At 47.5% G+C, this 24,544-nt stretch overlaps 1 protein-coding gene across 3 annotated transcripts; it reads right to left on the bottom strand.

Annotated features, from left to right (window-relative positions):
* Window positions 1–178: 178 nt before the first annotated feature.
* G3BP2 (G3BP stress granule assembly factor 2) lies at window positions 179–24,535 on the bottom strand. Of its 3 annotated transcripts, XR_008449646.1 has the most exons (13): window positions 24,375–24,534; window positions 16,963–17,081; window positions 15,302–15,383; window positions 14,104–14,277; window positions 13,120–13,210; window positions 12,546–12,648; window positions 11,130–11,310; window positions 10,130–10,228; window positions 5,769–5,871; window positions 4,086–4,214; window positions 3,789–3,907; window positions 929–3,040; window positions 180–842 (listed from the first exon to the last, which is right to left on the bottom strand). XR_008449646.1 is itself a non-coding variant. In XM_054065368.1 (12 exons), exons 2-12 carry the CDS (start codon window positions 17,055–17,057, stop codon window positions 2,768–2,770), a joined length of 1,449 nt encoding a protein of 482 aa, XP_053921343.1. In that variant the 5' UTR covers window positions 17,058–17,081; window positions 24,375–24,534; the 3' UTR covers window positions 180–2,767. The 3 variants fall into 3 exon arrangements, 2 of the variants coding, with proteins under 2 accessions (XP_053921345.1, XP_053921343.1); XM_054065368.1 differs by having other exon boundaries at window positions 180–3,040; XM_054065370.1 differs by lacking the exon at window positions 10,130–10,228 and having other exon boundaries at window positions 179–3,040; window positions 24,375–24,535.
* Between the last annotated feature and the right edge of the window lie 9 nt (window positions 24,536–24,544).

Genomic DNA, 24,544 nt, shown 5'->3' with positions numbered 1-24,544 from the left:
GGCAAAGCACAGCTCATCGACTCAAATCAAACACCTCAACTAAAGCACACGACACCGCGGGGCTACAGCTGCCCATCGCCTTCTGACAACAACTTCCGTAAGAAAGCCTCTGCTGTACGGCCAGGGAAGAAACCGCGCCGCACAGCAGCCTGCGCTCAAGAGAATTAGGGACAGGGATGGATGCTGCAGACATCAGTAGTTTATTGGCATGTTTAGGCAGAACACATTCAGAATGGAAATGTCAAAGAAAAAATACTTTCCACCTGCAACAATTAAACTAGGATCTACCAGCAGATAATGCTCAACACGGTACAGCAACAGTGGGAATCCACTAAAGCCAAGACGGTCAGCCAAGTTGTTGAAACAGAACCGCAAGGACAACTCCCACCATCCACAAACCAGCGCCTAACGGAACAGCCAGCAAATCCCTTCCTCCCCGCCGAGGCATGAGCGCTACCAAGAGGGCCAAAAACACGCAGAGGCCGCGGCACGGCAGGTGAACCATCACCTTGTAAACTTCCTCCGGACGGCGCTCCAGCGGTCAGCCACGTCGCTTAAACCAGCGAGCCAGAAAGCACAACGGCTCGGCAGCAATTTTCAAGCCTTGTCTTTTGTCATCAAGCTCATTCCCAGAGCTGTTTGCCACAGCAGAACCGGGTGGCCACAAACCACCACAGTGCCACAGAAGGAAAACACGCGGAAGAGGCTCCGCCAAACACGCCGTCGGCAAACTGCTCACCGATGGCAGCCGTCCGTCCCAAGGCTTCAAAGCCAGGTAGTGCTGGCATGTGGTGGGCAGGCAAGGACTACAGATTCCCAGGCAACAGCCAAAAAGGCAAGACCTTCAATGGAAAACCGAAATATGGAAACAGAGATGGAAGAAACGTGCACTGGAAGAAAAAGGCTATCGAAATAGTGCAAGACTTACCATGGAACACACAAGATCCCGCGTCTGGGAGAAAAGAGACAGATGCCGCTTTGCTTGGCCTGATGAAAGATACCAGAAAGATATGTGCAAAATCTTCCAGCTTACTCGGAAGCAGGCAGTGATTCTGTAATCCAGAGCCAGACTGCTCTGACGCCCTATCTGCTCCTGCTGCAAACTGCCACGAGTGTTATCGGAGGCCTCCCGCGCTCAGGAGCAGCTTTACGTGGCTGCACTTTCACAGACACACACACAAACACCCCCTCCTTTCCTCCCGATGCCTCCGAGCTCGGTGCTTGCTGCCTGACCCGGTGTCCAGTGGCCTGTCCTACCCGCTGCAGCTGCAGAGTAGGGGAACGCGCTCCAGAACACCATCCAGGCCTCTCTGCTGGAACAGCCCAGAAGGCAGACGGAAGAGGAGGTCTCCTTTCTGTCCTTCAGTCCGGAGCCACGCAAGCGTCAGCTTCAGCTGAGCTGTGTGCAAAATGAGTAGAGTTTTCCAAGAAGCGCAACCGGAAAATGCAAGTACTCAAGAGCTGCTGTTTGGTTCTCCAAAAATCGCAGTATCCTCGGGCAACAAGCTCACCCCACAGAGGATGCTCACTTCTCCCGGTAACAAGGGCTCACCGTTCTTGGCTGACCGCTGAAATTCACGCCCAAGAGACTTCAAATCCGCTTTCTTTGACACCAAACACAGAGAAGAGACAACCTGGAGACTACTTGGATCCTTCTTCCTCCCTTCCCCCCTCTGCAAAGAACCAGGCGAACTTGTTAATCCAAGAGCGAGGTGGCTGATCGCTTTAGCAACATTTACTGGTTGAAAGATATCGCAATTTGTTTTTTTAATACATTTTTTCAATGATTTCCTTTAAATGCGTTGCAGCCGATTGGCTCTGCAGCACAGTAAATCATACACGATACTGTACAAAATCACCAGCGAGACTGGAATGATGTATTCATAGAAGGCACCATCATGCTTTTGACATTACCAGAGAACTCAAATACAGTCAAGACAAGTTTCACTGTACAATGCGTATCGAAGGGGAGTGGGGAAGGAGGAGTGTGTTGAGCAGCCATCCCTGTACTGACGAGGGGCAGGTAGAAAAATCTGACGTGAGCTACCAAACTTGGTGCCTACTGAGGGCTACGGCTTTGAAACCCTGGCTTCTGCTTACTTTACAGCTAAATGGATTCCTTCGGGAATAAACCGGTAGTCTTATTAAGGTTTGCGTGTGGACATGTTGGTCACAGCAAGCAGACCAGATGCCCGCATTGTTTCACAAGCTATTCTGTCTGAGAAAGAGGATGAAGGCGTTTCCCTCCGATGCCTCCAGCAGATGCCGATACAAAGGAGTTCAGAGTACCCATTAGTGCACTCTGATGAGTGCGTAAACACGAGTTTGTTGGAGCCGAGTGTTCTAAGAAGGAAAAAAAAAAAGGCAAGCTTCTGCAATTGCACAAACTGCACTATTTGTGTTTCCAACAGTAAGAGGCAGAAACAGTAACATGTACACAAAATGTGCAGCAGAGGGTTTTGACTGAAAGGACCTGAATTCTACTGGGCATGTCCTTTAGTTTGCTTTTGTTGCGGAGAGTTAACCGGTCTTTTTTTCCAGTCCTCAATTCTCCAAGTCTACATTTATAAATTAACAGCGTGACTCCTGTTGTGAAACTGTGGAAAGAACATCCACCTCAATTTAAACTGGAAACCAAAGGATGCTTTCACATCAAAGAAATGATCAGAAGGGCTGTGTCACATTCCAAAGCCAAAAAAAAATAACAAGAATGCAAACACGATGGATAATGTACCACTGCCGAGACCGTCTGCCCACAGCGGAGGCGTCAGCGGCGCTGTCCAGTGAAACGGCCTTCCATCTGCCCGCTTCCTCGTCCGGAGCCAAGTTTCTGTGCCATGCCACCTCGCGGAGGGGGTCCTCTTCCATCACGGTCTCGCATCATGCCACCACCCACTATTCCTCGGGGACCCCCAGGGCCTCTATCATTGCGACGAATATCCCTACGGTCATCGCCTCCACCTCGGGTTTCTCTTTCACGAGCAGCTCTGGTTTTTTTCTCTTCCACGTTCAAGCGCACCTCACCCCGGAACATAATGGGCTTATAGGGAAAAGTTTTCAAGGCACATGTTAGTCACCATTTCACAAAGCCCACTTACATGAGGCACATGAAAACACTGTGTTCACGGCATGCATCAGCCTACCTCCACTTGTGCGTCAAAGACAAAACTTAACAGTTCCCTGCACACAACCTTAGCCCTAGGGGTCTATGGCAAATGGAACAGCACTGTTACATTCATTCGGCATGCAAGGAATTAAAATGTCTTTCTCGATTAAGGGCAGAGTTGTCTTTAGCCTCTTCACCGCTGGCTTTCGCCTTTTCACCGCAGGGCTACGCGGCTCTACCGGGGCTCACTCCCACATCCTAGCCATGAAAACTGCTGCTTTCTCCTCTGCCTCCTCAAGTCACCACCGCAAACAACCTTGTTCCTTTTTCTCAGCCTCAGGACACAGAGTTCAGAGATGCACGCGATGCCCTTCAAGAGGTTACATACTGAACTTTCAGCGGAAAAGGATCTCTCAGAATAAGTGCCGAGGTCCATGTGGTGTCTGTGCACAGAGGTAACAGACCTGAGTTTGGCACGATGTGGTTTGAGGGGCGCTGGCACAGCTTTCCTAAGCTACTGAACACTCCCAACAGAATGAGTGCACCAATGCGATGTTTTCCTTACAACAGTTCTTAGGAATGAATGCTAGAAACAATGGCAACACAAGCTGGGATGGCCTGCACCGCTCGGGGGTTCGGGCGCTTACCCATCCTCTGGAAGCTATTCAACCCCAGTACTTACTTTGGCAACTAAAATTCGCTGGACCGGCTCAGAATCGTCAAATACCACAAAGCCAAAATTAGGCAGCTTTCCTCCCACGCCTTTAGTATTTATGCGAAGTTCTACCACGTTTCCAAAGCCTGGGAAAACACCAGGGAAAAGCCACATTAAAAGAAACCATGGTGCCAGCTCTACCACCCCTCCCTGTGTTCCACACTCGGAGTGTTGCAGGAGGGAAAAGCTTGCCTCGAGTGAATATCAAGTGGCTTTTGAACACAATCTTTCCTCTTATTTTCCGCAGCTGAAACCGTTACTTACTCATGAAGAACTCTTTCAGTTCACTCTCATCGATATCGTGCGGCAAGTTCCCAACAAAGAGCTGGTGGCTGTCAGGATAGCGGATTATTCGACGATTATCTGACTCGTTCTGTTCCATGTCCCCCCTCCCTGTTGCCAACAGAAAGAAGGCGACAGAGCCACCAAGGTTAGAAGATGTGAACACATCGACAAACAGCACCACCCACTCTCACCCTAATGGTTCTGCCCCTCCAGCTCTGGAGCGGGTGATGCAGTGAGAGGCACTGTCTTCTGCTCCACACAGTCCCGACAGTTCTGTGATAAAAGCACAAAGCATTTGTGTTCTTTTTGTCTGTTACATTAAATAAATCCATGTTAACTAAAGCATGTGGCACACTGGGCACACTTGTTTAAGAGGCTGGTGTACCTTAGATCGTTACATGGAAGAGGAGGTCACTACCTATTTTAAACACTTCTTTAAAAGAGGAGGATTTCAGCCACCCCCTATCAATTCCTTAGCACAACATCAGTGTCCTCACTTCAGCACTCATTAAAAAGTGCCTGCCTGTCCCCTTTTCCGGCTTTCATCTTCCGCCACTGTGTCCCAAACACAAGGGAGAGTTCTTAGTGCTCCCTCCAGCTCAGCTGAAGAAGCAGGATGCTCAGTAGCAGGCAGGAGGAAGTCCTTCCCAGTTTCTTCTTACTGCATCCCTGCCTGCCCTGCAGCATGGCAGCAGCACGCTGTTACCCCTTCAGTACCTCAAGTACTATGGCGTAGGGATGTACCCTCCTCTCTGCAGCTTCCTCTACCAGCCCAGGGACAGCAAGCTTGCTAGCTCAACAGAAAGGCTTCGTTAAGCAGATACAAAAGCTTGCTGACCTCCTCTAAAACTAAGATTGCAAGGCTAAAGCTCTACCATTTCATCAACTGAGATGTCAGCTTTTTCTCCCCTGCCTCTGCCGCCCCACAGTGTACGATCAGAATTAAAAGACTGTCACCTGTTCTCTGTAGGACTTGATTACATTCAGGAGTGGAAATGCAGATTTGCAACTTGATTTGGCCACAAGCCACAGCTTTTGCTGCCTGCTGCACATGACACGTTAAAAACGCAGACATGGTGACCTGTACCAGATGTCATGGTTCTCTCTTGGTGCTTTAAATCCTTTTGGTCTCAGTATTGTCCCCAAACAGGGAGATACTTGCACTGATCACAGACAAAAGCACTTTAAGCTCCATTCGTACTGCACTTTAGTACTTATTGAGAACCTTCATCGGAACCCATTTTAGCTAGACCTGGTGGAGACGCTTCGGTTTCTCCCAGAACAAAGAGTCACAACGGGTATTTCAGAGCTCTCTCTTCCAAGCTTCAGCAAAATTAGAGGACATGGAAAAAAACACTGAGATTCCTATACCTGCTTTTCAAAACTGCATCAAAGCACAGGGAAAGTACTCAAGGATATAAGGAAGTGGCCTGACCATTAAAAACATTTCCACAAAACAGAAGGTTGGAAACAACGCCAGACCTCTGCACCAACTCATCCCCAGCTCAGACTTGAAATCACGTTCCCCAGTTCTTGTGGACAGCAGCGGGAACAGACAATTAACGATCAGCTGACTACACTACAGGCACAGAGAAGACTCGTCAGAGAGACACCGCTTGTTAGCCAGGCCCAAGCAGACACACGCAGGCTGATCCACATTACCTGGTCGAGGTCCTCGGGGTGGAAAACCCGGTCTTTCCCTAGGACGCTGCTCACGTACACGAGGAGGCTGAGACTGCGCTTCAGGTTTAGTTTCAACTCTTGGCTAGAACAGGAGGAGAGGAGGTATTAACAAACCCCGGCCCAGTAGGAAAACCCCAAACCCCAGAACTCACCAAAATAAAGTATACCCCACCACACAAGCCATAGCTAAGTGGCATGCACAGAACAACTCCACAAGATGTACATCCATGTCAATGTGTTTGGGAATATGTGGTTTCACCGCTATGAATTCCTCTGTACCAATCCAGGACTGCAGCATTCAGTTGTCTGCTAAGGTGCAAAGCAAACCTCTCTCGACTGGAGCGCCTAAGGTGGATTTTCCATGTTTGACCAGGCACTGAGACCCCAACGCTCTGTTACTCAGGAATTCCTCAACCTGACTAAAAACCCCACAGAGGTGAAATAAAGCTTTCTCATACTAAGCTCGAATTTCCTGGACGAGAAGGCAGTCCGAGATGAACATGAGGAAATGGGAAATCGCAATTTCTGTCTGCATCTCTGAGGGATTCTTTTCCTCGAGTGCAAGACAACTACAAGGATACTACTAAACAGAAACAGGAGAACAAAACAAAAGCCCTCTGAAGGATAGTAAGTATTCCTGACACAATAAAACCACCTGAAATGACAATTTCTACTATTTCTACAGACTACCTGCTGAGGAGATTCTCTCCTGATGTCAGACCACGATGCTCAAACCACATCCTTCATATTCTCAGCAGCTAGAAACCTATTCCACTTTTTGCAAGTAAAAAATGCTTTTCAAGATAATTTGAGAAAAAGAGACAGAACAATAAAAATATCTCTATGCAGCCCGCTGGTCACTGAAGCAATTTTGAACAGTTTTCATATTCAATACTCTCTACATCAGTCCAGGAGCTGCTGCTCTGCTGGGTTCTTATCTTAGAAAAGTAAAATTATCCCTAGGAGCATAAGGAAGAATACAAGTCTCTGGGGAAGATCAAACACAAGGACAACGGCTATGGGCCCAGGCTGCTGTGGAGAAGCCGTTTATGTTAAACATCTCTCTTATTTTCCTGTAAGGACTGAAGATAACAAATGGTTCCAGCCAGCGTGTGCCTCACAGGGGTAAAGAGATTGTATTTTACATGAGACATGCAGCTATCGCACACTAAAGAGATGTTTCAGCCCTCCTACCACTCATCCACTACCCAGCTAAGCGTTAGCTGTTCTTCCAACACTTCTAAGTCACTTTTCCACTCCCAACACTAAGCTACAAAATTTTGCCTTCCTGCTAAAATCCCTTGGAGCTCTCCTGCCATCTCTGTCTCACAGACCCTTACTGCATTATAAATTATACCTCAAAACCCAACACATGCTGACTCCCACTGCTTACATTTGTGGCTATCAGGCTTAAGCACTCAGTCCTTCTGTCCACCACAGCAAAGACCTGCTCAGTCACTGATGTCATCCTGTTAAATCCCAAAGAACTGTTAGCTTCCCCCCCTGCTTTGCATTTCTCTGAACCTCTCATCTACGGCACAAACACTCTCTCTACGGACACTGCAAACCGCTGACCCCATCAGTTGTTGTGTATCCGGTGCCAATCCTTCCACAGCGGCAGGCCGCCTCAGTGCTCCCTAGCGCTGCTGGAAGAGGAAAGCCCTTGTGCAGAACCGTGCTCCTTCAAAACACCACGGCAGCCCGAGGTGCCCGTTCAGGGCTGTTGCACAGCCCAAGCAGCAGCTGATCGTGACTCTCCTTTCACAGAGAGCACAAGGAGCAGACTGAAAGGCATGAAATACTGGACTTCAACAGACAATGGCTAAAGTAGTGCTCAGCCCAGGAGACAAGCACACCACGAGCCTCAGCCTAGCAGAGCCTTGGGAACCGTTAAGGGGAAGGTGACATAGCCTCTTCTCTTCAGGAGCTCACATGGGGAGAGAAAGGGACCTCCTCCTGCCCTGGCAATGCCACTGGCAAGGACAGCAAAGCCAGCCACAAGTCAGCTTTCACTCACCAGCTCTGGAACGGAACGTGGAAAGAGCAGGAGAAGACCTGGCTCCAAAGACTGGCACAGCTCCGTTGTGGACATCTTACAAGGCTTAAGAGTTTCTCCAGAGCCAAAATGCATGCATGTAAGGAACCAGCTGGCCAAGCAAACCAGAAACCACACATCACATGGAACAAAGGAAAATCCCACCACCTCTCTCCAGAATTCTAGCAGATAGGCTAGATGCAGAGCTACCACCACACTGTCTCCAAGACAAACAGGAACCACGCAACTTACTGAAAGCACTCATCACTTCCAAGAAGGCACTACAGGTCGTAACAGTCTACCCAGAGCCCACGCAGATTTAAGGCGGTGAGAGAATGCCGTGTCTATAAACAGATCTTTCCCTGAACTCACCACTTCCAAGCCAGGAGACCTGAGTGAGGGAGCACCCTGCCTGCCTCCGCCCCTCCGACAGCCGATGGGTTACTGCAAATGGGAGGTCAGGATATCAGGAATTGCTATGCAGAGAAGGCCCAACTTTTCAGCATAGGCAGGTTGATTTCTAATCACCCACGAGAAGAAAAAGGGCAAGAAATGCTGACCTGTTGAACTCCACAGCTGTAAATAAACAGGAACTGAACTGCTTTATACCCAAAACAGTACATGTGCTGTCCTTCGACGGGTACTGAGGCAACACTACAGAGGCTGTATTTTTAACTTGATAAAAGATGGGGGGAAACCAGGAAAACGGAGAAAGAAACGAGGGAGACAGCTGGTAGCTGCTTTGTAACATCAGTGACACTGGTTGGAATGGCATCCCAAAGCAGCCACACACCTTCTAGGGCGCTCCACTGTCCTCATTCACACGCACAGGATCTGGCATTAATGGATTCAAGAGAACAGGAAAAAGCTGCCACTGATCTGCCACTCCTCACAGAAATTCTTCCGGTGCCTCTTCCACCAGCTTTCCCTGTACCATGTCTGAAAAGTGGGCAAGAAAAGGAGCCAAGAGCTGACTAATCCCGTCTCCAAAAGAGCAGAGACTGAAATTCTTGCCTTTTCAGTCTTGTTCAGAAGCTTCCACACAGAATTACTGGAACCTGAATTCACAGCAGGAGTAATTTAAAAGGCAGGAAGCAAGACAAGCTGCAGAGGCCACACAAAAGAGGGGACATCTATAAGCTATATCCTGCTTTCTTGAATAGATAACGAAAGGATTTTTGCAGTCATGTTACAAAACGCCACCCCCTGTACTGCTGCAAATAAATCAAAACCCGTTTTGGTTTTGCGTAAGAAAAATCTCTTCTGCACTAGTAAAAGCATGTTTTTTACAGCTCTAACACCCCAAAGAGCTCTAGGCCCCGCTGAAGCTGATGAAGACAGACGGGCTTCCCAACTCACTACACAAGCATTACCTGACCTCCAGGACAGTCCTGTCAAGCCAGAACCAACACCACACAAAGTCCAGGCGGTTTGTTAGGCTTTCTTCTGTTCTCTTTTTTAACACGCGTTTGGCTGAAGGGCAAACCTAGACAGGTTTGTCTGACAGTGAAAAATCGGAGAAGAAAGCAGTGCAAAACCAACCGCTGCAAGAACCCAGCTGCTCTACTGGAAAAGGTTGGACATAAGCTACCACAGCACAGAGGGCTTCAGCATCAGCAGAGGAGGTTAAAGCATGCATTTTCTGTTCTCAACATTTTTATATAAATGGAGGCACCCGAATGGAGTCTCAGAACAGCTTGGCATGCACAGGACCTGAGCTAGCACCCAGAAAAACTCGCTTTCCTCTTTCCCGTCCTCACCCAATGCCAGACAGCATCGTCCTGGCAAGGAAATGTGAATCCTTCCACTCCCCACACAGTCATAAGTTGGTACAGGGTTCTGTGACAAGGTAATGATAAATGAACGATGAGATCCAGCGTATTTCTGTAGATGTCGGCCTCATAAGGCAATCGAGCACCCCCTCAGAAATGGTGCTGCCCATTTTTACTGCCAAGGCACTTTTGTCAAAGAAATACCTCTTTCAAATACGCTTTAGAAAGCCACCGTTTTGTGGGGAGTTGGTGTTTGGGTTCCCCCCTCGCTCCCCTCCCCGTAAAGCAAACCATATTTCATTAAGTAGCGTCGGTAGCGATTTCCTGTGTTCACAAGAACAGATTTTCATGTCACCATCACCCAAAGTTATACCTGTACGAGCCTTCGCTTGCGACAAGGAGGTGAGTGCATTCACATTTAAGACACGATTAATTTGTGCAATTTAAGTCAAACAAATTGTTCCGTTAATTTAAAGAACTGAAGCAGTTTGCAGAAGCAATGAGACAATCCAAGGTGTTCACAGATGGGTTACCTGTGAGACGGGTGCTTTAACATGGGGCGGAATTCCAGAGGAAGAAACAGTACCACTAGGAGGCAGGTTTTTACTGGTCACTGAAGCCCAAGAGAAAGCCTGCAGGAAATGCAACAAACCTAGGCTACTAATCATAGCAAACCACTGACAGTCCGACAGGGAAACTCATCTGCTGGCAATACACTTTTGGTTCACATCTGACCGTTCAATAACTGTTGTGCAAGCTGTGAACTCCAGCTGCGCGGAGCAAGCATATCCCGTGCCCACTGCCGCGGCTGGAGTGAGCCCAGTCCCCTCCACATCCCCAGATCACTGTTCTCCGAGGACCCAGATCCCTGCAGTGTTGAGTGTCTCCGGCATCAAGAAAGAGAGCAGATGCCAGAAGGTGGAAGTAAAAATGGAAAAGAGAAAAAGGACTGAAAAAAACAAAATACAGGAGACAGGCTGGAGCTGGGAAACGGCCTCTCCAGCTTTCAGCACTTCCTCCTGTCTCTTCCAAACTCCCCAAGTGTCACCACAGCCAATGACGCAGTGTGTACAGTGGGTTTACGCCTGGGCACCCTGCCTCTCAGCCAACACCCTGGGTAGGTGCTGACCCTATACTGCCCACAGTTTTGCAGGTGTCAGTGCATTACGGCTTTTTTCAAGGAAGAGCAGTGGTTCCCATCGTGTGAGATCTTTGGTAGTGGTAGCTTGAGGTGTTTTCTTAACACAATTAACCCCGCTTTTAAAAAGGTTTACACATCTATAAAACCACATATAGATTTTACAAGCGGAGCGTTAAATTTATGATGGGTGACTTGAGCAGCACTTAAAAAAAACATTCTTTCCTTGGAAGTGAAACTCCACATTTTCACAAGTTCAAGATTCCAGGCCAGCTGCTCATAGAGCATGACACTGGAAAGAGGTATTGGTTTGGCTCTCAGAAAGGCTAAGCTCGAACTCACATCTTCTGGTTTTCCACCTGCACCCAGAAGCACAGACAGGACTATAAACGGACCTTTGGTGGTTCCTGTGGTAGTGAAACAGGTTCTACAGGAGGTGGAGATGGAGACTTCTCTTCTAGCTCCTCAAGGGTCTTCTCTTCCGCTTCAGCCTTCAACTCCTCGGTTTTTGTTTCAGACTCCAGTTCCGGCTCAGGTTCATGAGATGATTCTTCCAGCGCCTCCTCTATCCCATTGCTACAATAATCAAAGGCATTTAATGCAGCTTATAAATTGCTCTGTATTTTATGACTTACTATAAGCTCTGCTGTGGTAGCGGTGGTATTAAAAAGATGGTTTGGTTTCCAGTTGCTACCACATAGTACCTCCATATACAATACTGTGAGGAGATACACTGTACTCCTCGAGTTGCACACAAAACCAGATTTTAATCCTGCAAAGACCTTTTATAGTTCTCTGCAGAGAATCTGAAAATCACAGACATATAAACCCGTGACATAGTGAATATGTACTAAACAAACTCAAGGGCTGCTGCTCCTAAAAGAACAGAAGCGGGGAGAGACCAGTGGAAGATTTAAGCTATACACACAAATGGAGGCCATTTGGGAACGAAACCTGTAGCTTATTTGCAAGAATGCCATCCAATTTCCTTCCCCAAAGGAGCTGTGAGCCATCTTTACTGAAAAATCACACACAACTTCCTCTCCACTGTGTGTTTGAAAAGTAAGGGATCTGAGGATCTTTGCTTCTCTCTTCAGTCACCTCAAACGCTTACTGAATTCAAAGACTCTACCTGTGCAGCTACTGCCACAAGGCAGGATATGACCGATACGAGCATACACGAACAAAGGTGCCTTTGCCTCTCCTTTCCAACTGATGCAGTAACCCCAAAGCCAAAACCTGACCTAATGCTTCCAGGCATCAAATGCTTCCCACGTTAACCTGAGTTAAGTCACTGCCAGAGTTCCAGCAGAATCCCCTCTTTTGTCCTTAATCTTGTTTACATTTTAAGATACTCGGGGCAGAAATCTGTTCTTCCATTACAGCCGTACAGCAGCTTCTCAAAGAGCTGACCCTCCTCTCAGTGCCAAGTGCTACCCAGACCTAAGGACTAACCTGTCGTTAACTCCCACTTTGTGTACCCACCTGCTCAAATGAACTACATCCTGTCAGCTCACTGTTACAAGTTTATATGACAAAGGCCCCATGAAGTATGTGCACAACCATGGCTGCTACTTTGCACCTCAGGTTTGAAACCAAGAGCGAAAAAAACTAACAAATGTAAGAACATCCTCTACTTCCTCTCTCCATTCAAGAAGCAGCATTTGAGAATAACAGGTTAACACAACACAGATCCCTATCAAGTGCAGTTTCCTAAACTACCTGTTTGATCATATTCAGAACCCAAAGACAAAGCAATCCTCCCACTCTTATTAAAAAAGCAACTTCAAGTAATAAAAGGGACTTCTTACGTTACAGGATGGTTCTCGTAGTAAGTACTGCTCGCATTCTCTTGCACAGGCTCGGGTGAAGGCTGTCTTTCCTCCTGCTCCTCTTCCACCTCTTCCTCAGATTCTGACCCAAAAACAAAAACTCCCTTAAACATCTCTGCAAGTGCAGACAAGCTGTATTTAAAATAAAAGCACATTAAACTGATCAAAATAAAGCTTCATCCACAAAATGAGGCAAAATAAGCTGCGAGAAAAGATACGAGACCCTTCCACTCGTTCAGATGGCTTGGTTTCCTCCTACTTGCACAACAAGGAGACACATTGCTTCCAAGTGTTCTGGGCAGATGCTTTTCATGTGGTAGCAGTAAAAGAGAAAGACTGCACTATTGGCTCATAAATCTCAGATGATTTTGGACCGGCAGGCAGTTTCAATAACACACTGTGTAGCCCCTGCCTCAGCCCTCTCCCAAATGACCACGCTCCATCAGAACGCAGTACAGTTCGCATCCTTCCATCTCCTCCAGACACTTGCAGAAGGTCTGCATGCACTCTAGATGAACAAGAACAAGACAAATGCTACAGGTACAGTTCTCACCTTCATCAAGTTCTCCTTCTGAATCCCCAAATACTTCATCTTCGTATCTGAAGATATCGTTATGGACATAGAACTTGTTTGGAACAGAACCCTGTAAGACAGCGACACACGTGGTTTTGCATCTACACTCTATGAGCAGCCAACAACACGGACGGATCAGAGATACAAGCTTTGAGGCACACACAACATTTTGGAAGAGTACTATTTCATTAAAGCCATTTTCCAAGTGGTACCTCTTGAAGCAAATGACTGAATGGCAACTTCCACCCAACTGAAAAAGCAAATTACAAGCAGAAAAAAACCCAGTTTTCCTAAGTCACAGCAATCATAGGTTCTAACTAAACACAAAGTCCCTCAGTTTCATCTAGGAATTTGGATTTTTCCTCTTAGGAAAACTTTACAACAAAAAACAGAATAACTTTCACAGGGTGACCGTATGCTTACAGCACTGCAAAGGGAAACAAGAATACATCCAGCAAGACTCCAAGCCTTTCATCATCAACCATACCACAGTTTGTGATGAAGTTGGGGTGCAGAATCAGAAAGAACACAAGACGCCCTTTCCCTTACACAGCCCTACTCTCGCCAACAGCGACATTTGAGCAGTAGCCCATGGCAGCACCAACCCACACTCATACTTGACAGCAGACTTGAAGCAAGCACAGAACTACACTCCAGACTTGATCTGCAGAGCTCAGCCTCACTGTTTTTTATTTATTTGTGCCAGTGTCAGCTCTCAAATGCAAGCTCCAATGGGCTTTGGATTACTGCTCCAACACTTTAAGTCTAAGAGGACAAGCCAGCTCAGGCCCGGCCCAACACTCTTGTTTCTCTGCACTTGCACTGTGACACATTCAATGACGGCCTCTGGGGCAAGCTCTAAAAGCCAGATGCTATCTTTTGCCCCTGTATGACAAATTGCAGCTGCAGCCCAGGTTTCCACCATCAAGATTTGAAGTTAAATGCAACCCTACATATACGTACCTCTGGAGCAAGCACAAAAGTCTGCATGAACTTCCTCATGGGCTGCCCATTGTTTGACAGCTCTCCCATTACTTGCACAACCACTCCATCGCTCAGCGTAGCGTGAGCATCCACGTGACGGATCTTGGTGTGGCATTCACTGAACTGTAAGGACATTACTTTCTTGTGTATCTCCTAGAAAAAGAGAGTTACATTTCAGCTATACTGAGTTCTGCACAGAGCTATTTATTTTTGAAATACCCGAGTCTCAACTAACACAAAAAGGCACCCTGCTGAAGCCCAGAGGGTAAAAGCAGGAAGACAGCAGTGTCTTTCCCCAGGAACAGTCTACCAGAGCTCATCTAGCTTCTATCCCAAAGTCTTCCACCAGGGTTCAAGTACTCTGCAGAGCAGCCAAAAAGCACAGAACTTGCTATCCAATTTTCCCAGTAATATATGACCTATTTTAAGGCTTTTTTTTTTTTTTTTTTTTTAAGGGCCTGTGAGAGTGACAGGATCTACCTTGTGTTAAAAATAAACACCCCTCCTAAACAAAAATCCCCAACTCACTACGCATCCATCAAGTACCCTAACATGACAGGAGTAGGTAGCATCGGCAATGCCAAGATTTTTGTGCTGTTGAATCAAGTTCTGCTGATGAGAGAAGAAGAAACTAAACCTGTCCCAGGCTAAAAGCCACATTGCTCTAAGAGGTGGCTCCACATGGACAGATGCCCGCAGAGATAGACATCCTTCTGATAAAGAGCCTCAACCAACATAAAAACTCGTGTTTCCTGCACTTACTTCACTTATTCAACAGCTACCTCCCACTTAAGGAAAACTCCACTCGCAGAAGGATTTGGTAACATACACAATTTCATCTAACTCACAAAGATCAAAGCCTCCTTGCCTAGGAACCACTTCTAACCGAAATAAGATACATCATGAGGGCAAGCCTAACAGGTCCTCTTGGTTTTGTTTCCCATCCTAAATGTATTTTCTGCAGTGCAGATGCAGAGCTGATATATCAAACACAGCTCACACTAAAAGCAGCAACAATTGAATAAAAAAACTCAAGCCAACAAATCCCTGTCTGCCTCTGAACAGGAGGTTCAGATGTTATTTACCAGATAAGAAACTCCAATATAAAGAAACAGACTGATTTACATGGCAAGTTCTGAACACGCACGAGGACTACAGGACCAGTTTTGATACGCACAGCTTGACCATACACTGCTTCTTGTGGTTTCCCACTGGCATCCAGTCCTCCATGGACGTAAGAAGAATTCCTGCCATAAAATCTGCAAGTAAAGAGACATAAAGGTCACACCCATGAAAAGACAGAACCAAATCCAAGAAGTATTTTAGCCAAAAGTTGTAGAGCTCATTGCACTAGGAATTTCAGCACAAACAGAAACTGAAGACATATTTTCAACTTCCGAGGCTCCAAGAACATGGTGACAAGGTTAATAGGCAATATTCCAGTCTGCCCAAGGTATGTAGCGAGCTCCTACTCTTAATCCCTGTTCTCTTTAAGCTTAGCGCATGAGCAAGGACTCAGGCTGTATAGACAACTTTCCTGAGCAGTCATCCCACCTGCCTATCCATCCTGTCTCTTTGCTACACGTGGCAGCTATTTCACACTCCACCTTTCCAGAAAGCGATGGCCAAAGAGCTCGTTACAACCCTCCAAAGTATGTGAAATGCCCAGATTCCTCCCAGGCACCACAGCTCAGTCCAAGCCTGTGGAATAAATGCTGTCTGAAATCAGCGTGAAAAGCCAGCAAATGAAAGGCCAAGCAAAATTGCACCTTTTAAGTCTGTTACAAGAATTTCAATGGCTGATCTCTACAGACAACGTACACCGAAAAGGTGCTAACCGCACACAGTAACTCTGAGGCAAGGGGCCCCTTCCCAGGCCAGCTGGGAAGAAGAGCCAGACGAGGCCTGTACGTACGGAACCCAATTCCTGGGTGAGAGCAGGTAGTCAGTTTGTGGATCAGATACTGATGTGTCACACGGATGTACCAGTCCAGTTGTTGATCTGATCCAACTCATTTGTTCAAGTTCTAGGGGCAAGCAAAAATTCTGCAACTGCTAAAAGTCTTGCTTCTAACTCCTGTTAGGTTACTAAACATAGACAAGGAAAGCCTGGAATACACTGCTCAGGCACCTTAAAATAGACTGAACACAGAAAACAACGTGGTTCCACAGCCGTTCAGTGATTTAAGTAAAAATGGTACCATTATTTTCCCTGCCTCAAAGCTGCAGATGAAAAGACTGAATTAAAAAAGATCTGAGGTCTAAGTGGAGTTCGATCAAACAGTCCCATTTTTCATCATCAACCTGACGTCAAGTTCTGAGGCAAGACCAACCAACCCAAACAGCAATTGCTTTTTTCCTTTTATACACTGGCAAAGCTACTTCCACCTTTATTTATTAACAGCCCATGCTGCTCCAAGTCCAAATGTGGAAATGCAAAATTTTAAGTGACAAGCTATACGCAATCAATGAAAACCAGAAAGAGAAGGAGGAAAAAAAAAAGGGGTGGGGGGTAGGGAAGAAAGAACCACATTCAGAGTAGCACTTAATAGTGGGCACGGGGAAAAAAACTACTCTGTTTGCCACCTACCTTGTCCAGACAACGACACTTAGACTTAAATGTCCAATCATAACCTGGATAATACACCATGCACCCGTATGATCAGACTTGCTTCCGGAGCCTAAGGATTTTTCAGAACAATGGAAGAGTTCCCTGAGAGCCCCAACGTGAGCCAGGTGATTCTCCGCCATGCTTAGAAATAAATGTTTATCTGGTTCACGATGAATAGCACACACTGGTGTTCAGACCATGAGCCACAGAGTGTGTGAAAGCGTTACCTGTGCAAGAAGTCTGGAGCTTTATTCAGCAGAGTGTAGTACTGTCGCACAAACTCCCGCCCTACGAGCAGGGGACTGGGCTTCTCCATCACCATCTCTTTGGTACACAGGGTCAAATGCTGCAATGAAAAAGATTCACATTAGTTTGAAGACTGTCTTATGTATCGCAACTTTCCCACCAAAGGGTGAGTATAATGATATCAGAATTTAAACAATTATGCAAACAGGAACTTAATTCACACAGAACTACTCCACCAGTTCAGAAACATCGCTCCCTTTGAGTAAATAAAAACATTTCATTCAATTCCAGTGTTACTTTGACAAGAAGGGAATAGGGAAGACAAGTCACTTATCAAACAGGTGCTTCAAAAAAAAAACAAACCCAAAAAAACCCTCAACACCACAAACCCTGTTAAAAACCTCTACCACCACCATTTATTTAATACTTTCGTAATAAAGTGATGAACAATTAAAAATCCAAGTTCAGCAGCACTGCAAACTGAACAGGGACAGACTTTGTGAAGGCAGACAGCCTTTTTATCTCAAAACAATCCGCTTCCAAAGGCTACTGTCACATCTGTAAGAGGAGCACAGTATTCTGACGTCATTCTGTGGGCTGGATTTGTGTTCCCTGAGGAATGGGAAGGCAAACTTTTATCCTTAGAGATGATCAAAGCCTGAGTTACTGTATGTCTGAGCTAACTGCATTTCACATTTACCACAGAATAATTTAGGTTGGAAACGACCTCTGGAGTCCCCTGGTCCAACCTAGGCACAAAGCAGGACCAGTTTCTGACATGTTTCTCATTGTAACAAGTTCTGATTAAGATGATGTGCTGACATACAAACAGAACTTCCATTTGCAAGCAGTGCCTGTCGTTGCTCGGAGAAATAGGGATCCACACCCTTTGGAGTCAAAGGCTGCAGTAACACATCAGTCCCCACTCTGATCCTCTGTCCTGCAAACTGAACAAGCCTAGCCCTCTCAAAGTCTCCTCTCTCTGGGTGCTCCAGTCCTCTAATGACCCTGGTGACCCTATGCTAGACCTGCTCCAGCATGGAGGGCTTTTTCCCATACTATGGAGCTAAAGCTGGTAGCAGTGGTCTGGTCTGGGGTGTTACAAGAGTCCACATGGAAAGGAAGAATAGTGTCTCTTCACTATGCTCTGCTCACCAGCCCAGAACACAAGTGCCCTACACCCCTGCAAAGGCATGCGGTGGACTCAACACACTTTCCTCACCTAGTAAGCCACTTGTGCCATCGTGGAAGGCAAGCTAGTTGGTCAGTTATAATTTGTCCTTGGTAAATCCAGGCTGGCTGCTGCAAACACCACCTTGTCTTCCATGGATCTGAACACAACTCCTAAGACGACTAGCTTTAAAAGCCTTCCCAGGAATCAATTCCCTCTACCTTGAATGGTTCTCAGTTTTACTAGCTCTGCTCCTACCCCTCCACACACCTCACAGATCATCCTTGCCATAAAATGATCTTCAGTGCTCTGAAAGTCTTTTGATGGCTTGCCAGCACCTGACACGTTGCGTTTCCCAGGAAGGCTGATCTCACTTGTGAATACCAGTGTCTGCTATCATGAGACTCCCTCCAATTCTCTCAAGAAAGCTGAATCAGCTTTCTCTCTTAAAAAAAATAGGCAGGCAAGGCAGCAGGCAAATGAACTTGGAGATAAGAAACCAGAAAACTTGCTTCAGGATTCTAAGTGGGAACCTCCAAAGAAACAAAATCTGAGCAATTTAGGAATCTTCCTAACATGACTCATACTACAGCAGTGGCACGCACATGGGAGCTCTACTTAGAAACCAGCCTTAAAAGGACAAGGATCCAGTTTCTAGAGGTGAGGCTGTTCTCTTTTTGCCCCCCTGCCCCACAGGCAGGTGACAAACACAGAACTGGTGACACGATCTTCACCGCAAGCCCCTGTGAGAACACACAGGATGGAGCTCGACCACCATTTTTAAAAAGAACCTATCAGAAGGAGATCACAGCCAGCACATGTTCTCATGAATACAGCAACAAGCAAAGCGTGCATGTTAACAAATCGCTGGCAATAACAAGAAGGCTGCAAGTGCCTCTAGGCATCAAGCACAGTAACCTGTGACAAGTCATGACACCACATCACATCTCTGTCACACTGGGTCTGTTCTTTACTGGAAGTTGTTCCGCTTCAGCAAAGGCCGCCGAAATCTTTCAGTAAACCAGAGAAAAGAAAGTACGCAATATCCCACACAGCCCATTCCTCCCTAATGACCTCAAACAGGAGCAGGTGTGCATGCTCAGAGATGAGCAACATTCACCTTTGTCCATATGGATTCACATCATAGAATCACAGTATGTCTCAGCACAGCCTGTCTGAATATTATTTCCTTTCACTGTCTCTTCAGAGATCTCGATAGGGGTAGCAGAGGCTTAATGAACTGTTCAGGTCATTAAAAGGCAGTAAAATAAGATCTCAGGTAGTCCTTGTTATCAACAGGGATGCCATGAAACCAGCCTTTAAAAGATTAATGTCTCCTCATGTCCTCATTAGTATAGCACCTCATAAAGCCAGGGACCTGAGTCTGAGCTGGCCATAAGGATTTGGAGGAAAAGGCACCCATCAAATTTAAGACAGAACCCATGGCACTGCCATCAACAATTTAAATAGTCCAAACTGACAGAAAACCTGTATCTCCATGTTTTACCAGTCCCTACAGAAGCCCACAGACACATGCTCTATAAAAGCTGTTTTTCCAGTTTTCACCCATACATACTCAAGAGTCAAGGAATGACAGCCAATACAGCAGGATGTAGGTGCTCTTCTTACTTGAATAAAATGAGCCACATCCTTAGAACAGCCTAAGCAGCCACTGGGAAAGTGTCTTAATGAGAACTTACTGCTCGAGGCACCCCTGTATATTCTACCCAGGACTGAAATATTGAAACTGAGATGGTTAACACCAGAAATCAAATAAATCTACCCGCTAGTTTCTTTATGGTGCAGATGTATTGTTCAAGACCCCTGCATCATACACACTGGCAGAAGCCATAAGCTGCACAGACAGGATAACATCAAGACCATGCAGTTGCTGTTCGCTCACAGGTAACTCTGCCTACATCAAGCTGACATAACAATTAATCAACCAGAGTTAATTTTCACCCTATTTAGTGCTTCCGACTCCTGCGCTACCAGGAATGCACACCGGATAGGCAGTGCATTCTTGATCCAGAGACAACCACAGCCACGCGATGCATTTCCTAAGAGACTCACAAGCTGGAGGGCCCAACAGAACACAGAATCCATTTCTTCTCCAAACAAAGCTCAGAGGTGAGGGTCTCAGGGCATCTACTGGAGGGACCAGACTCCAGAACAGAAGGAACATACACACGCACCAGCACAACATATCTTGCAACTTACTGGCATCACTCATGCCACTCAATAACAACTTCAGCTCACAGGCGGGACTGGACAACCTCATCACCGTTACCCCCATCAACCAAGCTCCTATCTTAAGCTACTTTGACCATCACCTCTTTCAAGAAAATAGTAGAAGAGTTAGCCTAGAAAAGAATTATCTATTATTTGCATGCAAAGAGAAGCAAATGAACAAAAGCAGAAAGGGCATTGTCCTCTGAAAAGCACAGCAAGTGCAACCGCAGGGTAGTGCTGAAATAAACAGTAAGATTCATTTAACTTTGTGATAACATTCTGTTAGCTGCAGGTACACGATCATTACTGAGTCTCCTCAGCTCTGCTAAACCCATCTTTTGGGGGCCCAGCATAACAACCGCCAGCTGTGACACATAAAGCAAGAAGTCAGCCTTTGCAACAAGATGGAATCAGTGAGGGCTACACGCATGAGATAGAGCTCACATGGGGACAATTGTGCTGAAGTGCTCAGAAACCAACTGCTGCAATAATATCTCAAGTCCAGGCTGAATTAATAGCATGTGAATTTATTCAGCCTGTAGTCATTTCTATACATAAAAATTTATCTATTAAACTGTGTGTGTCACTTGTTTGACTAAATAAAAAAACCCAAATCAAACCATCACCCCTCAGTTTGCAGAGGTGGGCACCTTGTTTCTGAAGTACTGAAGGCTACTGCGCATTGAGTAGTTAAAATGTCCACTGGCAAACGCCTTGCTCTGTGAGCAGCTCACATTCCAGAAACTTTCCCCCTAAACTACACATAAGCTTTCTCATCATTATTTCTCTTATCCTGTAGAAAAAAGAAGCGTAGCTAGTCACCCGTGGCAAGACATTAAGTCACCCGAGGCGATGACTGAGCTGCAGAATGGTGGCATGCATGCTCAAATTCAGGTACCCAGAGGATAAACTTGGGCACAAAGCCTCTGCCTGTGCCAAAGGGGCAGTTCAAAGCCAACCCCACCCTGTTTCAGGTCAGAACACCACCACTGATGCTGCCTGGAAGCCTTACCAATTCCACTTCAAAAGCTGGGCAAAGTTCTGACAGGAGCTCAGCAAAGCGTCACGTAGACTTGCAGGCAGCCTCCACCAGGACAAACTGTTAACAGCTTTGGAAGGGAGATGCAGGCCTTGCCATTTGTTTTTACTGGAAAACCAGGCGCAAATGCAATATTGTGGTTTATTGACAAGCTAATTTCATCCTCTAAACAATGCATCCATACAATTCGTCCATGACTAACGTCACACAAACATCCAGCTGTAGTATGGCTTGTTCTTATATCCACAGCTCTATAACTTGTGTCCAAGTTGCAGATTAGATTTTAAAATATCACTGAAACTGAAAAGAAAATAAAATACGAGAAAATATCACCTACCAGAGTCCCTTTACTTAGTCATCTCTGCTACCTAACCTGCTAGAATCTGAACTGGCTGAGCCCCATGACACTGCACGCCAATCTTTCAAACCACATTTTCCTGTGGGGATGGGCTCTTTGGGTTTTTGTTTTGAGAGGAGCTCAATGGCACCTTGTATTTTAGGCGCACGACTACTACAGGGGACCGCTGCCTGGGCAACAGAGCTGCCACATCCAAACCCACTCCAACAGCAACAACAGCAGCAACAGTAGCCAATGGCACTATCCCTCCTGGGGGAGGCACCACATCTCCCTGTCATCACCCAATGCCAGGTTCAATGCCTTTCTTCTGGCATCTCACCAGATACACCTATCAGTTTGACACATAAATCTTTTCCTTGGGAAAAGTAGCATTCCCTGAGTTGCAGTGCAATTCTTCATCTGTCAAACACTCTCAAAAGCAATGACACCCAGTGTCACAACTGCTACTGAGAGAGGGAAGACTCTAATCCAACACTGTGCACTCAGATACTGTGATTCCTCAGTGCTGTAAAATATTATTTAACTGCGATAGTAGGTGTATAACCTCCCCTCCATAAAAGGAAACATTTTACCCATAACGACACCGGCAGATAAGCAGACTGGATGCTCAGCTCATTCCGTTTTCTCTCTGGTTTAAGCCAGCTATCACAGAGAACTTTTTATCCTGCTAATGAAGAAATCCTACCCTGCAGATCATAATTCCACACGGGGAGCCCACACTGTGAGAACACATCAGGAGCATTTCAAATGGTGAGCCAAATCGGGTCTCCGACACCCTAGCTGCCAAAGGCAGAGAAGAATCCTGCAAAACAGAGAGGTTCTCCTTGGGCAGGTACAGCCCTGCAGATGGATTTATGATCACAGTGAACACAGAACAGCTTGTTAATGATAGTAGCACCTCAGACTGCAAGCTGACAAAGCCTACACTCGCCAGCAGTGCTACGATCACTTCAGGACCTGGGGTACAGAGAGCATCACTTGCTCCACATCACTTGGTGTGAGACCACTCCAAGCAGGACAGCACAGTCATGCTGAGGAGCAACCACTTCTTGTCCTTATCTCGCTACTACTCCCTGATTGAAAGGGTCCATAAGAGAAATGGAAAAACTGCTGAGGCATCGTAGACAGCAGAGTGCTTTACACAAAAAATAAGTGCGTACTAAGAAAGGGCGCCTTTCTCCTCGTGCTTCTCCATCCCATTCCAGACCAAAGAACACAATGCTGGCTTTAAACATCCAGGTTGCAGAGAAGCAGCCTACCTGCACAAGAAGCAACCACCGAACAAAACTCACTCTGTTTCTGAGCAGCTCAAAAACACCTTGGGTATCTTTACCCTTCCTCTGTAGGGAAGAACGCTTGCACACAGATATGCGTAGAACACACCGAGAGCTTGGGAATCGTCAATCCAACAGGAAAGGCCACAATAACAAAACCTACATGACTTTCTGCTTGAAATCGAACAACCATCTTGCACCCTGTCATGCTTTGCTGCGTTAGGTCTTTCACGCAGTGATGCATGGCACTGAGCCCAAGATCCAGGGTCACCGAAGCAACCGAGGGATTTCAAAGCTTTGCCATGGGGATACTCCTGGGCATCAGTGACGTTCTTACAACTGCAGTGACCTCTATGTGAGCCCAGAAATGGAGGAGAGAGCAAAAGCCTGAAAAGATGCCAAGAAGACAAATGAGAAAGTCTCGAGGCATCATGGAATTGCTTGGTTGAAGAAGACCTTAGAGATCATCTAGTCCAACCATCCCTGAGTGCTGCTAAACCGTCCTCGAGCACCTTGTCTGCCCATCTGTTAAACCCCTCCCAGGGTTGGGGACACCATCACCTCCTTGGGCAGCCTCTACCACTGACTGAGAACCCTTTCTGTGAAGGGATTTTTTTTTCCTGATGCCCAACCTGAAGCCGCCCTAACACAGCTTGACACCCTTTCTTCTAGTCCTATGGCCTGTTATCTCGGAGAAGCGACCGACACCCAAGCGGGTCTCAAGTCATCCGGATCTGCGGAAGAAAACGTGCTGGCGGCAGCCTCGGCCGTGCTCCGCCTGCAAGCGGAGCTGCGGTGGGGGAAGAAGCAGGCCAGATCCATGCAGCAAGGAGGGCTCCGGCGGCCCGCGATGCCCGTGGAGGCGGATCAACCACCGGGGATGCGGGGATCGGGCTCCCCTCGGCCCAGCCCCGCACGGCCCCGCGCGCCGCTCCCTCACTCCCCGCCTCAGCACGCGCGCCGCTCCCCTCACGGCCCCGCGCGCGCTCCCTCAACCCCTCCCCTCAGGCAGCCCCGCGCGCGCTGATCTCTGCCGCCCCCATCCCCTCACGGCTCCGCGCGCGCCGCTCCCTCACCTCCCCCCGCCCCAGGCGGCCCCGCGCGCCCATCTCCCCTTTTCAATCCCCTCAGCTCGCGCGCCGCTCTGTCACCCCCCCCACCCCCCCGTCCCCTCAGGCAGTCCCGCGCGCCGACCTCCCCGCCTCCCTCAGCTCGCGCGCGCTGCTCCCTCAGCCGCCCCCCCACCCCCTTCCCCTCAGGCAACCGCACTCCCTCAGGCGGCCCCGCGCGGCCAGGCCTACCCCGACCCCACCGCTCACCCCTCGAGGCGGTGTCTGGGCGCGTTGCTGGGCGCCGGTGGTGATGGCGGGCGGGTCTCGCTGCGCTCGGGCGGGCGCTGGGGCGGCGCGGAACGAGCGGAGCGGGGCGCGGCGGTCTCACGGCCGGGCGAAGGAGGAGCGGCCGCGGCTCTGTCCGCTCCTGCCTGCGC

This window comes from Cuculus canorus, chromosome 4 (genome assembly GCF_017976375.1).
Source record: "Cuculus canorus isolate bCucCan1 chromosome 4, bCucCan1.pri, whole genome shotgun sequence".
Taxonomy (NCBI): Eukaryota; Metazoa; Chordata; class Aves; order Cuculiformes; family Cuculidae; genus Cuculus; species Cuculus canorus.
This window is presented reverse-complemented; position numbering and strand designations above follow the sequence as displayed.

Coding starts and splice junctions, on each gene's coding strand:
- G3BP2 (XM_054065368.1), bottom strand. CDS start 17,057: ATGGTGATGGAGAAGCCCAGTCCCCTGCTCGTAGGGCGGGAGTTTGTG. Junction 4,215..5,768: donor ACCCCGAGGACCTCGACCAG/GTAATGTGGATC, acceptor TGTTGGCAACAG/GGAGGGGGGACATGGAACAG. Junction 3,908..4,085: donor ACTGAAAGAGTTCTTCATGA/GTAAGTAACGGT, acceptor GTGTTTTCCCAG/GCTTTGGAAACGTGGTAGAA.